Source organism: Octopus bimaculoides, chromosome 10, assembly GCF_001194135.2.
Source record: "Octopus bimaculoides isolate UCB-OBI-ISO-001 chromosome 10, ASM119413v2, whole genome shotgun sequence".
Classification (NCBI taxonomy): domain Eukaryota; kingdom Metazoa; phylum Mollusca; class Cephalopoda; order Octopoda; family Octopodidae; genus Octopus; species Octopus bimaculoides.
The window spans coordinates 55,407,552-55,422,675 of NC_068990.1; the positions used below are offsets into that span (position 1 = coordinate 55,407,552).

A 15,124-nucleotide genomic window follows, 5' to 3' on the forward strand; every position below is an offset into this window, starting at 1 on the left:
CTTTCTATTAGAAACATACCCCACACTTAAATATTTACTTATATACATACATACATATAAAGAAATTAGAATGACAAAAGAATGAGAAATTATGTCATGAATTTCATTAGCTTACAGCTGTTTCTGCTACAAGATGTAATCCACTAATAGTTGAATGCATGTGTATGACTCTTTGAAGCTCTGATGAAGCTATATAGGTTGACACACAAGCATTCAACTATAAGTGGATTACATCTTATAGGAGAAACAGTTATAAGCTAAATTCATGACTAATTTCTTATTACTGCTCTGTATGCTATTGATGTTTGTTCTGAAGTGTATGTATATTGGGTTTTAACACCAGGTCATTAGTACCACTATGCCTAAGCAAAATTACATATATATATATATATATACAGGGTGTGATGGGTAAATTGTCGTCATTTTATATTTTTAATTTTGCGCATGTGAATGGTTTTTTTTAATTTTGTCAACTACACAGTATAGTAGGGTCACTTAGGCACTGTCTGTGAAAAAACAGCACTATGGTGCAATTCACTCTGCTAGAAATTTGGAAACGACATGCTATACTGCTTGGCATTTGCACAGGAAGTTCCAATATGAACATTTCAGAGTATTTGGGTGTCAGTCTGAGGACATGTACTGAGAGCAATAAAAATCAGACATCCAGTCAACATCATGGTGTATGGAGTGATTAGTGGTGATGGCGACGTTATACTTCCATTCGTCTTTCCACATGGCCTCAGACTCAACATGAAGGTCTACATCAAGTGCCTGGAGGGGGTTGTGCTACCCTTGGTTAAGAGGTTGACTGTTGGAAGACCCTATGTCTGGCAACAGGACTCTGCACCATGCCACACAAGCAGGAGAAGCCAATCATTACTGTCAAACAATTTCTGCGACCACATCACCCCTAACACGTGGCCACCTAACTTTCCAGACTGTAACCCCTTTGATTATGTGTGGGGCACAGTTGAATGAGAGACCAATAAAACTCCTTGTAACACCAAAGATGAACTGAAGGCAAGGATTATGGCAGTATTCATCAACTTAAACAAGGAGACTGTCCAGAAGAGTTGCAGGAGATTCCAAAGTTGTCTGGAGGCCATGGTTGAAGCCAATGGTGATTTTATTGAATGAATTTACTCTTCAGTATTTCAAGATATTTTTATGTAATTTTGGTAAATATATCTGTTAAAATGACATGTCAGTGTTATTTCATTTTTGCGTAATTTAGACGACAGTTTATTCACCACACCCTGTGTATATATATATATATATATATATATATATATATATATATATATATATATATATATATATATATTAGAATGACACAAAAGAATAAGAAATTCTGCCATAAACTTCATCAGCTTACAGCTGTTTCTGCTGTAAGATGCAATCCAGTCAAAGTTAAATGCTTGTGTATCACCCTTTGAAGCTATAGTTTGACACATAAGCATTGAAGCTGTAAGGTAATAAAGTTCATGACATATTTCTTATTCTTTCATGTTATTCCAAATTCTTATGTACTCTGACTCTATACACTTCTAATACAAGTGTGGATTAAGCAGTTTTTATGATTTTGTACAAACAGAATAAAGGTAAAACAATGTACATGGTCCCCCATATTTTTTCCATTTCAGCTGATTTTCTCTTTTTTCATCTCCTTCAGTTGAAATGTGATATAAGATTTGCCGAATTGTCTGAACATAAATAACACAATGTGATTTCATCTCAAAAATACTGAATTCATTTAAATTCCACTTATTTCGTCATAAAAATATTTTAAAATGTATATTTCTTTGTCTTGTTTCCTTTTCTAAATTATGTGCTGTGTGAACGTGTATTGAGTGAAAAAAAATGGTTATCATTTTATCGTTTATGTATTTCAGACAGTGGCTGTACTGGAAGAGTTTTTAGTTGAATGAAACTACCCCAGTACTTAATTTTTTAAAGTCTGCTATTTATTCTGTTGGTTGCTTTCGCCAAGCCACTAAGTTACAGGGACATAAACACCAATGCTGGTTGTCAAGTAATGGTGGGGGACAAACAGAGATATATATCATCGCCATCATTTAATGTCTGTCTTCCATGCAAGCATGGGTTGGATGGTTCGACAGGAGCCAGCCAGGCAGGTGCCTGCACCAGACGTCTGTGTCTGTCTTGGCAGGGTTTTTATGACTGGATGCACTCCCTAACACCAAGCACTCCATAGAGTGGAGCGAGTGCTTTTTACATGGCACCAGCACAGGCGAGGTCAGTTTTGGCGTTGGTTTTACAGCTGGATGCCCTTCCAAATGCCAACCACTTCAGTGTGTACTAGATGCTTTCTATGTGGCACCAGCACTGGCAGAATCATCAAGTGGAGGGGAGGGGGCATTGGAAAAGGTGACCCTGTGTTGGATGATGAAAGGTTAGAATGTGACAGAGAGGCAGAAACAGGTGTCTTGCTATAGAGGAGTTACTTGGTTACCTAACCAGATGGAAGAGCAAGGTATATATACATGTATGGCAGGCTTCTCTCAGTTTCTATCTACCAGATCCACTCACAAGGCTTTGTGGTCAGCCCGAAGCTATAGTAAAAGACACTTGCCTGAGGTGCCAAGCAGTGGGATTGAACCTAGAAGCATGTAGTTGAGCCACTACCATAAACATTTTTGCCATTAGAAAATTCACTTTGAAAAAAAAGGGTGGTGTGCAATTAGCTGTTTTCTTAAAATGGCAACTTCATGAACTATCCTACCAATTAGAGAAAGGTAATTTTTTCAAAATAAGTTATCTAGTTTATAGTCTGCTTATGTGCTTCCTTTATGGTGAAATTTTCCCACAACAAAAATGCTTGCAGTGAATTTAATGGTCATGAAAAAATATAGGGTAGATAAATATAAAAAATTAGAACATATGGTAAAAAGTAAAAAGATTGAAGTGAAAAAAAGATTAGTCAACACAATAACAATGGTTGAGTACAGTTGTGTAACCCATTAGCGTTCCAATTACTTTATCAAATGTAATACTTATTTGCATTGTTTTGAATTAATCATGCATTGTCTCATAGCCTTTAGATTTTAATAACCTGATTATCTATTTTTAGAATGATATTGTAGGTGGGAATAAATATTACCTTTTGGTATGAAGACTGCCTCTGTCACTAATATATATATAAATTATCTTATCTTTTATTTGTTTGTCATTAGACTGTGGCACCGCCTTGAAGAATTTTTGTTGAATCAACCCCAGGACTTTTTTTTAAAGCCTAGTACTTATTTTATCGATCTCTTTTGCCAAACCACTAAGTTACAGGAAAGTAAAAACACCAACACTGGTTGTCAAGCTGTGGTGGGGAAACAAAGAAAGATACATACATACACACACACACACACACACACACGTATATATATATACACACACAATGGGCTTTCAGTTTCCATCTACGAAATCCACTCACAAGGCTTTGGTTGACTCAAGGTCATAGTAGAAGACACTTGCCCAAGGTGCTATACAGTGGGACTGAGCCTGGACCCAAATAGTTAGGAAGCAAACTTTTTACCTCATACCCATTTAAATACTATCTTAGCATCTCCAGTTGCTCCATTGATCTCGACTTGATGATTATCATATAACAACTTATTGCAGATTCTGTAATAACATTGCTATTACTTTATTAAAGTGGGTATTAAATGTGCTTAAGGGAACAAAGCAACAAACTAAAATAATTTCTGTATTTAGTTTCATCTACTCTGTTGAAAATTCTAAATCTGCTGCAGGTCAATATCATGTCTACTGGTGATGTACAGGGTGTCCACAAAGTCTGGCTATATGGAATAAATAAAATCATAACATAAACAAATATAAGAAATAATAATTTTTTAAAGTATGTGTTAATCCCCATGTGGGTACATGGAGTAAATAAGATCATAATATAAACAATTAAATATAAGAAATAATAATTTCTTAAAGTATGTGTTAATCCCCATGTACCCAGACTTTGTGGACACCCTGTTGAATATCTCATATCTACATAAATTGGGTTTTGTACCCAGATAAGAAACTGATATTACTTCAGGCCAATGGTAAAGCTGCTATGTAGTTACTCAGAAATAGCAGACAAATACCCATCTTTAAAAAAGGAAAAAGTCTCTGGATAATGTGGTCCTCAATACATTGTCTGAAAAGTAAAAGATATTCACAGCTCATTGATATCACAACCTGCTGCAGTGTTCAGACCAGCTACTAACTTTATAAGAAAATTCTTTTACTATTATTTTTAAATTTTAGAATATTCTGTAAATATATCACTAGTTATACAGTTGAAGTCAGATTAAAGTTGTGATTAACACCTTTTCTAATTAGTTGAATTGGTACGCCTTAGGGAATCTTTTGTTATATTGACTGATTAAAAAGCAGCTTATATATCCATATTCTAACAGATATGACCTATTTCCCCTTCACTTTATACATACCAATCCAAACTGAAGTGTTCTTTTCCGAAGTTATATATGTTTGTCCAAATGGATTCTGTTGATATGAACAATATTGAAAAGTTTTACTACTGAAATTGTAAATTTTTTACCATTCATAACAACTGATATTACTTTGATTAATAGCTTGGGAAATTAAAAAAAAAATCATAACATCCAATAAAGGTGTTTCCATTGAAGCAGGGTATGGTACAAAGTTTCTTGGAGTGTTTCTTAACCAGAAAATCCCCAATCAGTTCCATACACTCAGGAGCATGGGATACAGTTTTTAAAATAATTTTCTATAAATAAACATCACAGAATCTTTATGGTTTTATTTTTTGTTCTGCTCTTGGTTATCCATATGGGAAATTATTTAAAACTACTGACATTATTTTCAAAGTTATACTAATATCCACTAGCACTGTTGATAATGATGGTGATGATTTCAGCAGTCTGAAAAGGGTATGGAGTGTCATTATCATTATCGTCATTTTTATACTTAGTTTTCTGGTGTTGTTTTAGGTTTGATGAGACTTATTGAGGCAGTATTCTGTGGCTTAACGCTCATCTTGTTTACCAACTCTTGTTTTTCACCACAAATTATAACCCTTTTTCAACTCTTTATAAAAGAGAAACAATGGCCATAACCTTTGCAGGTTCTCTGATTCTGGTGAGATTGAAGTAGTTAATATTCAGTCTGAACTTCTGTAGAACTGTGTAAGTAAAACAGACGAGGCAGCAAAGAGAAGACAATATATCTGTGAGCTTGCAATTGAAGTTTGTCAGTGATTGAGTCTTTGCTAACTAGTTGAATGGCCTTTTGTTTTTAGTCTACAATGTTAGTCTCACCATCCTATGGTTGTAAGAACTCCAAGATTGGTCTTACTTGAGCTTTGTCTAAAGTTTGTGACTAACTAGAATGGAGTAATTCCTGGTATCTAAAGAAGAATCCAAGTTTTAGCAATTTAATATATGGCCCCAAGGAGACCTCACAATGGTAAAGAAAACTGAGATGATATGGTCTGTAGCAAAACCCAGTAACCTTGCAAAGTCCATTTTTCAAGGAATTATGGAAGAGAAAAGAAGTGGGCAGAAAAATGTTGGTCAGATAACTGCAAGAATTGGGCAAGCAAATCACTATCTGAAACCCAAGCTCAGGCACCCAGCCATGATTTTTTTTTTGAAGAGTAGTGTTATCTGCAATTTCTTTCTCAATCTAAGAGAAAGAGATCTGTAGAAAGTATCTGACGATTACTGAGATAATAAAAAGGAGGTGATTGCTGACAGCAGTTGCCATTACTTTTGAGATATTGGAAGTGAACTTGGAGATAAATACGAGAGTAAGTTTCAAAGATTGGAACAGAGAGAGAAAATAAAACATTTGGCAAAAATAGAGGCTAGTTTTTTAGAGTGTATAATTTGAGGGTAATAGAAGAGACATTGTTATGATCTGCTTTCTTGCAGAGCTGGAATGATCATTGGAGTTTTCAAGCTTGGAAACTAATATATTATGGTGTAACTAGGAGCATGGAAAAAGAGAGCTTTAGAGGACTATGATTAATAGGAAGAGACTGAGGACTGAACCATGACAGTCTCTTAACTCCACATTGGATTTATCACTGAAGTCATTGCCAAATCTAGCTTCACTTATAGCATCCTTGTACATAGCTTAAACTATCTGCACAAGCCTTTCATCTATACCTGGTGTGTGCAGGTGGTTCAAGCTATGGAAAACCTTCCTTGTGTTGTTGGTATGATAAAATGAACCCAGCCTATGCTGTAAAATTGTAGCTGGCAAGAAGAGTATTCAGAAACACCCCAAAACTTGACATGTATAACAACAAAAATTTTCTTTGTTGCTTTGCATGCCAGATGAGAGATCATGGCAAGTGAGAGACACTTGGCTGGAACAGAGCTTTTCAAACCATGCCTACACAGAAAACGTACGTAAAATGATGGTGGTGAGATGTTGATGATGATTCTTATAAAATGAATATCAGTTTTATAAAAGATTTCTTTTTTTTAATGATCTGAATAACTTTCAATTAATTATTATTTGTCAATTACTTGTAAAAATTCAATGAAAATTAAAATTTAAAAAAATTAAGAAATTTCAGATGAAAAATACTTATCTTTATGAATTGCCAGCAAATAAATCTAAAAGATAGTTTTTAAGTTTTACTTTTAAATATCCATTAAATGTATTTCTTGAAACACATCAAATTGTTCTAAAACATCAAAACATAAGAACATGGAATGGAAGAGATAAGAAAACATAGTTATGCATGATGTATTTTTCATGATAAATTTGGTTAAAATCCTAACATGATATTTTCTCCAATTTTGCTCAACACAATCTGTTCTTGAGAAAGACAAGATGGAATAGACAGGACAAGATCAGAGAGAAGAGGTGACACAAAAAACGGATAGTCATTAAAGAGGTCACAAAATGTGTGATGAAAGAACTCTGACAAATAAACTAATAATAATAATAATGATAAAACTAAAGAGAAGATCAAATAGCTAGTGCATGTGTTTACTGGCAAAATAAATCCCCAAATATAGGTACTTATTTATGTATTTATGATAGCAGAGTTAAAGCAGTCTGTATGGAAATATAATTTTCAGAAGTCTTCATTGAACCACAGAATTTTGACAGTAATGTAAGAATGAATTTAGCCCAGAAAGTGTCATATGAATTTACTCCATTAGCTGGCAATATTGTCTTCCTCTGGATTTGAAACTACACTTTTCCTCAGATTGCTGTCTCATCTGAAGGAATTTTCTAAATCTTTTGTAGTTATTTTTTAAAATATAAACTTGTTTAAAACTGGGTAAATCTAGTAGGGAGTATCGATACCTTAAAAGTGAATATTGAGTTGTCATTTCATTTATTCATATAGAAACACTGCAAGTCTTTGTTATTTGGTATCTGTTAAACTATTAACTGGGTATTTCTACTTTTTGTGATGTACATTAGATTAATGTGAATGTTCACTTCTTTCTGCTCATGTGTTTTGAAAGAAAATTAAAGTTAAAAAAAGAAATGTAATACTGAAAAATCAGGTTTATGGTTAAAAAAAACTCATATATTTAGAAAATTTGATGGTTTTTTTTTTAAATAGCTGCGTGTTGCGTATTCATACCTCTCTTTCCGGTTTCTACTCAAAACTGTTTACAGATTACAACTATCTCATGAACTTGCGTTCGTGAGGAGCGCGAAGCTTTCCGATGGTTGTGAAAATTTTTTTTTTTCAAACTAGGCTCTGCTATTCCTATATGGGTCGTTATTTTGGCTGAGACACCATCTCCAGGCTGGCAGCATCAGCTGAGAGTACGAAATAGACAAGGGCAAGTAATGCAGACCGACTAATGAGAATAGAAAAAGTTCTAAAATGGCCGCCCCGACTAGTTGTGTTGAGCTTCTCGGGTCTTTATTCCCAGATATTGACCCTCAAATATCAAATTATGTCACCGGTGAGTGTATTGGTACGATTCTCAGGTTAAAATTTCATGTACTATACAATCGTTTTGAAAACAAAAACAGATAGAGATGGTGCTAAAGTTGTATTTATTTCAGTTTTGAAATCCCCGCACATCTGTCATTTGGTTCTCAGAAGTTTTGATATTGATTTCTATTCTATCTTGTTGCATCGAATGTAACCTACACATTTCGTTTTACAATATTTATCTAATTTCCCACGACTTAAATTCAATGTATTTCGTTTTATATATCTTAATCCGGACACTGTTTTCTTTCAGTTTCGTTCGGTAATCAACCATATTTTACTGATACTTTATAAGCAATATTTATAATATGCAAGGTTGTATATAACTAACGAACACTGAAAAATCTAGTTATACCAACTCTTTACAAATCAACCATTGTTTACTTATCACAAGTTTCTACAACTTATTTTTTTTTATTGAGCCGCCACGTGTTCTTAATTTATTTCTTTAATTAGAACTCTTTTTAATTCGACACTAATACGCTGACGATAGATTTTTTTTTTATTTGTGCTTAAAAATGTATGTGTAATCATGTGAGAGTATTCATAGGTCTCTGGTGAATGATTTTCCGTTTTTCCTAAAACTCTATCCATGATCGCATCTATTGTGCTTGGTTCATGAACTACTATCACTAGCTTGTGCTTGGCAGTATATCTATCTTATTCCATACCATTCTTACGTTAGGTGCTTTCTATCACTTCCAGTCATTATATCATTCAACACACTTTTATCAAGATTGCCAATCAATTCGTAATTCTTAGACTGTATAAATTATCGTTGTTCTTTAACTACACATCCTGTCTCTCATATTTGATGACACTTCTCAAGTTAAGCATCTTAAACTAAGAGATTTTTTTTCTCTTTTATTGAATGTGTTATGATAATACGATAGAATTGAAAAGTCTGACAATACTAACCGTTCCTAGTTGTTTGACGGCGTCATGCCGGTTGGTAAAAACAATGAACAAGCATTTCACTTCCTTTCGAGTGAGGTTTTGACCAGCTGAAAGGGCTTAAGTTTGTCTGGATCTCTGTTTGTGTATAATTAGAAGTTTATACAACATACAAATACATATTTCGTTAAACGAACTGGAAAGCGGTTTAATATTGAGCTGATCGTATTCTCTTATGATTAAGTATAGGAAGAGAGTACATTATATATTTCCTATTCTAAGAAAAAAAAAAAAAAAATTTAGCTGATCTTCTGACACCTGCGATGCCATCATCTGAGTGATTTAATTGGGTTGGTAGGCTTTGTCGGAAAAGTGTTGTATTGTGAATGGCTGGTATTCATAAAGAGTTTAGCCTTTGCGAACACATTCAATGCTTATCAAAACCTCATTTGGGACTCTGTTAGGACCTTGATTACACTCCGAATCAAATAAAAGAACCAAAATTAGGAAGCATAAAATATTAGATTATCTTTTTAAATAGCTATGAAACTTCCGAATTAAAAAAAAAATATTTATTGTCATATGTGTACGAAACCCAAAAGATATTGGCATGTACTAAATAGTGAAAGTGGTTTCAATTGAAATTGTGAAATGTAATGAACTAATTAAGTGGGTAACTTTTAAAAATAATTATTTTCTTTCATTTCTTCAGGTTTTTTAGCCATTGGATTGCATATTCCATTCATTTTCTTACTTATAAACTTGATATATTTACTTTTATATCCTATTTAGCCATTTATTAAAATTAACATTTTCAATAATCAAAAGACAAGCATGGAACATACTATTAATTCATATTACTTTGAGCATGTTGATTCAAAATCAAGAGAATTCCTTTTTAAATCAGAATGAGAGAAAAAATTGAACTAAAAAGAGTCTTACTGGAATTATCCAGAACACTAATATTGTCAAAAAAATTAGATTTCTTAACCCTTTAATAATCCAAACTGGCCAAATCCTGTTTTATGTACAATCTGGCCTCTCTCACACTACAATGTTATTCTAAAAATAAACAACTACATCATTGATGTCTCAAAGTTATGAGATAATGTCTGATTGATTCAAAATAATGTGAATAAATATGCATTACATTTGACTGAATGTTAGAGGGTTAAGAATTGGATCATATATGGAAAGAAGTAAAGATTTGGCAAGATATCTAACAAAGAATTGAGTTATTATGGTAGATGTCACAGTTGTGCAGTGAAAGTAAAGATCCTTGAAGATGTATGTTTATTCTTTTTTTAGGAATTATTGAAGATTCTGCTGATGATTTTGATACAGCTGATGATATATACGAAGCAATTGGTGCTTTGTTGCTAGATTCAGCAACCGGCAAAACAGAGGATGATGTTTTTGATATATGTGAAAAATTTCATGGTATTGTCAAAAGGTAAATATTTAATTTTTCTTACAAAACTTCAAAAAAAAAAAAAAATTTCTAATTTTTCACATTCTGTTCAAATTATCTAAGAAGTATCTAATTTGCATTGGTTTTGATATAATAGATTCCACAACCAATATTGTTTTGGCTATTCTTGAAATATTCTTTGATTTATGTTTTTGGCACTTGCAGATAACTAAGAAATGTATCAAAATCAAACCATTTCACATGCTGTAAAATGTAACAAGGAATGTTTTGAGTAAGATAACTTAGTTTTATTATGTGTCTTTTATTTACCATTTCAATATCAGAACAACCAGTTTAAAACTGTGCTTTTACAAGGGAAGATTTATGAAAATAACCAAAGTGTCAGATTATATCATCACCATAAATTTTCTATACTAGCATGGGTTGTCACAATACTGTCATCTGGCTCAAACAGTAAGAAAGAGAACTATAAATCACTTGTATGTGTCGTAGTTTATCTTGAATGCTTTTAGTGGCAAGCAGCTCTTTATAACATTGACTACTCTACAGTATGGATCAGGTGCTATTACCATTCAACTGGCAAGTAGATCAGTTGTCTGTTACAGGATGAGAGAGTCTCCTCAACCTATAGCATATACGATTGTTTTCAGGTGACTTGTAGAGTCGACATCTCTTGTTCATTCCATGTATACATTTTTGTTCCTCAACTAAGATGGTTGGTATCATAATCATGTGACAACAGTAGGTATAATCTCGAGGTGATTAATTGTTCTAAAAACATTCATTATATAATACAGTTGAACAACAAAATAAATGAAAGGCAAAATATAATGCACGTTTGATAGAATTTTATTCTCTTGTGAGTTGTCAACTTATTACACGTATCAACTAGGATATTCTTGAACCGACAAGTTTAAATCAATCAGGCAATATATTTAATTTCTGTTAAGATTGTGAGCTGCCAGAATTGTTTGCATGCTGAGCAAAATGCTTTGCATTTCATCCACGTTTATGTTCTGAGTTCAAATACCACCGAGGTCCACTTTGCCTTTCATCCCTTTTGGGGTCAATAAACTAAGTACCAGCTGAACATTGGGGCCAATGTAATCGACTTGTACACTTTCTCAGACTTGCTGGCCTTGTGCCAAAGTTTTAAACCAAATATTTAGTTTCTGTGCATTGTGTTTCTGACCTGACCAACTTTGATAATGTTTAGATTTCATCAAAGTCAGCTTTACTTCTGCAGTTGATGAACCACCAATCAATTACTAGCATTTATTTAATTGACTGTCCTCTCTCCAGTTCTTTAGCCAGGTCAGTGTCTGAAGTGAATATTATTAGCAACAGGGTACTTTATTTGTGGCACTGTTACATTCAGTGTACTGTATTGTTGATGATTTGGCTGAAAAGCTGTATTTGAAATGGAACTGGTTTAGAGTATGGTTAATCAACTTGACCATAATTTATGGCTGTTGTTTTGACATTAGTACATCTAAGTGAAGGCGTGTGTATGTGGCTCCTTGTCTTGACATCATGTTGTGATAAACAAGCATCACTGCCAGACAGGCAATATTGTTTGTTTCCAGTTTTCCATGCAAAACATGTCTGATCATGGGGCAGTATTACCCTGCTTGGCAACAGGAATGATATCCAACTGTAGAAAATCTGTCACAATAAATTCTTACTCCTTCAAGCATGGAAAGTGTATGCTAAACAATGATACTGATAATATATATATATATATATATATATATATATATATATAAAAATATATATATACATATATATGTCTAGAAAGAGAGAGTATCTCCACCAAAATGTATATACACATTGAATGACTATAAAGTCAGTGTTTATTAAAATACATTTCATTTTCACAATTTAATAGACGCTATAGATGGAATGTAATTTTTTTATGAATGTTTATTTTTGAACTGATAACTGTTCTGGTCCAGGCACTGCATTTATCAGCAAAACAGTGGAATTGCATATGTCAAGAAACATTTCATTTGGTAATTGGGGGCATTTTCATTCAATCGATGCCTTCAATTTGTTGACTGCTGCTGATTTTATACCATAAGCTTTATCTTTAAAGTATCCCCATGAGAAAATTTGATGGTGTGAAGTCCAGTGAATGTAGAGGGTATTCTACTGAACCTCTTCATCCAATCCACCTGTTTATCAAAATTTTATCAAGATTATCCCTTAGATTACTATGATAGTGTGGGGTACCCCATCTTGCTGGAAATAAAACTTCACATTTTTGAAGTCCTCTTAAATGCTTGGCATGATTGATAGTTGCTGCAAATTCAAGCAAATGGGACTGGCAACAGTACCATAAAAAAACAAAACAAAAAAAAATGATCCAATTAATCCTTTTGATTATAAACCACACCATACTGTAATTCCTGATAAATTAACATATTCTGTAATATGTAGATTCTCAGATACTCAGTAGTTGGTTAATTGAACCATTTAGTTTAGATGTAGCCTCATCACTTCCAAACATTCTTTGTTGGAAAGTGTGCATCTTCTATACATCTTACCAAATGCCATTCACAAAACTTCACAATTTTAGTCCAGATCATCTTCATTAAGAGTATAGATTATTGTTTGAATGTAACTTTTCTAATGACAGCACTTCAAAATGTGATGGATACTTGATTTTGAAATTCCTGTCTCACAGTTTGCTTGCTCTATAGATATTCTTAAACTGTGGTAATATATTTCTAGTAACCTTTTTTGCTTTGTGGGGCTCATTAATCTTATAGAAAAATCTCTTGTGGACGTTCTAAACAATTTCATCAGCTTCAAATTTCTCTCTTATTTGAGTGAGGTTAAGCTACAAAAGTAGATCTGATTGAAACTCCCTTCCAAACGTTCTTTGCACTTTGGCTGTTTTCAAATTTCCAGTAACATTTTAGGATAAATTTTCTTTGTTCAAAGTTTAGTCTGGCTCTCTTTATTATTTCTAATGGATTAAATGTGAAAGGGAATGAAAATTGAGTTATTAGCTGTTAAACATGTGTGTGTATGTGTGTATATATGAATATATATATATATATATATATACACACACACACACACACACACACACACAAACACGGTGTTTGAATTTATAAAAACCAAAAGAGGAAGACAAGTGAAGGAACAACAAGCAGGTGCATTAGTTTGATGCACGGGAAGAATGGAAAAGTCTTTGATGTTTTGGGCCTATGCTCTTTATCAGAAAGGATCGAGAGGAAAAAAATGGAGAGAGAATGCAAAAAAACGGAGCGAGAAAAAATGTGTAGGGATTAACAGTTCAACTTGATGAAATGTTATGTCTATATATCATCATCATCATTTAACATCTGTTCTCCATACTGGCATGGGTTGGATGGTTTGATAGGAGCCGGCATGCTGGAGAGCTGCATTAGGCTTCATTGTCTACTTTGGCATAGTTTCTATGGCTGGATGCCCTTCCTAATGCCAACCACTTAACAGAGTATACTGGGTGCTTATGTGGAACCAGCACGAGTGCTTTTTACATGGCACCAGTGGGGACACCAAATAACTTGAAGAGGTCAGCTGATTGTTGTTTGTAGCACAAAATTTGATGTGTTAGTAGATCAGCCCAGTTACCTATAAGGATTATTTCTCAATGGCTCTTGTTAGAATCTTTCTTTATATGATTCAGATATGGATTAGTTTTCTTAGAATACAACATTAATTGATCATTTCACTACATATTGTCAGTTAATGTTGAGTATTACTAATATTATTGTTTAGCCCCTAGTTCTGATTGAGTAGATTTGTAGTCATTATAGCACTATCTTGTCTTTTTTCCAGACATAATTTATCTAGGAGTATGTTATCCAATGTGTATCCTTCTTTTTTTGAAGATGGCAGTATATAAGTTGAGAGACATTTGGCCATGCCTCTTAGCTTGTGCGATTGTAGAGGCTATGTGTGTTAATAGTATCACAGTTTTTGCATGTCTTGACTTCTATTCTAATACATTTCTACTAAATCAATATCTTTGTATTTTAGCCTCTAATTTTTAAGATTTCATTTAAAACTATATGAATGCTTTATTATTTTCACAGTTCACAATCATCAGATACCATGGAACATAAAGTTTTAAATTCTCCTATTCAGATTGGGTCTTTGAGTCTCAATACAAATGTTCAAACTGTAGAACCTCAAAGTATCTGGTTAACAAAAAAGGAGAACGTTTCTGTAAGTATATGAAAACAGAACATTTCTCTAACTTATTTTCCAATGTATATTATCCATTCATTAAAAAGTTTTGCAAAACGAAATAAATTAACTGCATTTTCCAGCATCCAGGTCAAAATTTACAGCCAACAAAAAAATGTTGATCAACTTATACATCAAGACAATTTTGGAAGACCAAAGATTCCATGTGAAATGCAGCAGGATTTGGAAAGATAGTGACGATGTTTGAATGTTTACATTACATACTACGTTGACTTGTGTGTTGGAAAATACAGTAGTTCATCATGAAGAAGAGAAAAAGTTTAACATTTCAGGACTAGACTCTTGGCGAAGGCTCAAATGTTTAGGAAATAATTGGTGCTTTGTTACCAGATTCAGCAACAATCAAAACAAAAGATAATAATTTTGATATATTCTTTTATTATTTTACTTGTTTCAGTCATTTGACTGTTGCCATGCTGGAACACCACCTTGAAGGGTTTTTAGTGGAACAATTTGACCCCAGGACTTTTTTTCTAGTCTAGTACTTATTCTAATTGTCTGCTAAGTTACGGAGATGTAAACACACCAGCACTAGTTATCAAGCAGTGATGGGGGAACAGACA

The 15,124-nt window shown here is 33.3% G+C and overlaps 1 protein-coding gene across 1 annotated transcript in view; it reads left to right on the plus strand.

Annotated features, from left to right (window-relative positions):
- Positions 1–7,614: 7,614 nt before the first annotated feature.
- LOC106883066 (ATP-binding cassette sub-family F member 3) overlaps positions 7,615–15,124 on the plus strand; it is a 39,961-nt gene continuing 32,451 nt past the window's right edge. The window contains exons 1-3 of the mRNA XM_052970967.1: positions 7,615–7,940; positions 10,175–10,319; positions 14,387–14,519. Of these exons, the coding sequence (XP_052826927.1) occupies positions 7,859–7,940; positions 10,175–10,319; positions 14,387–14,519 (360 nt within the window). The 5' untranslated portion in view covers positions 7,615–7,858. The remainder of the gene's footprint in view (positions 7,941–10,174; positions 10,320–14,386; positions 14,520–15,124) is intronic.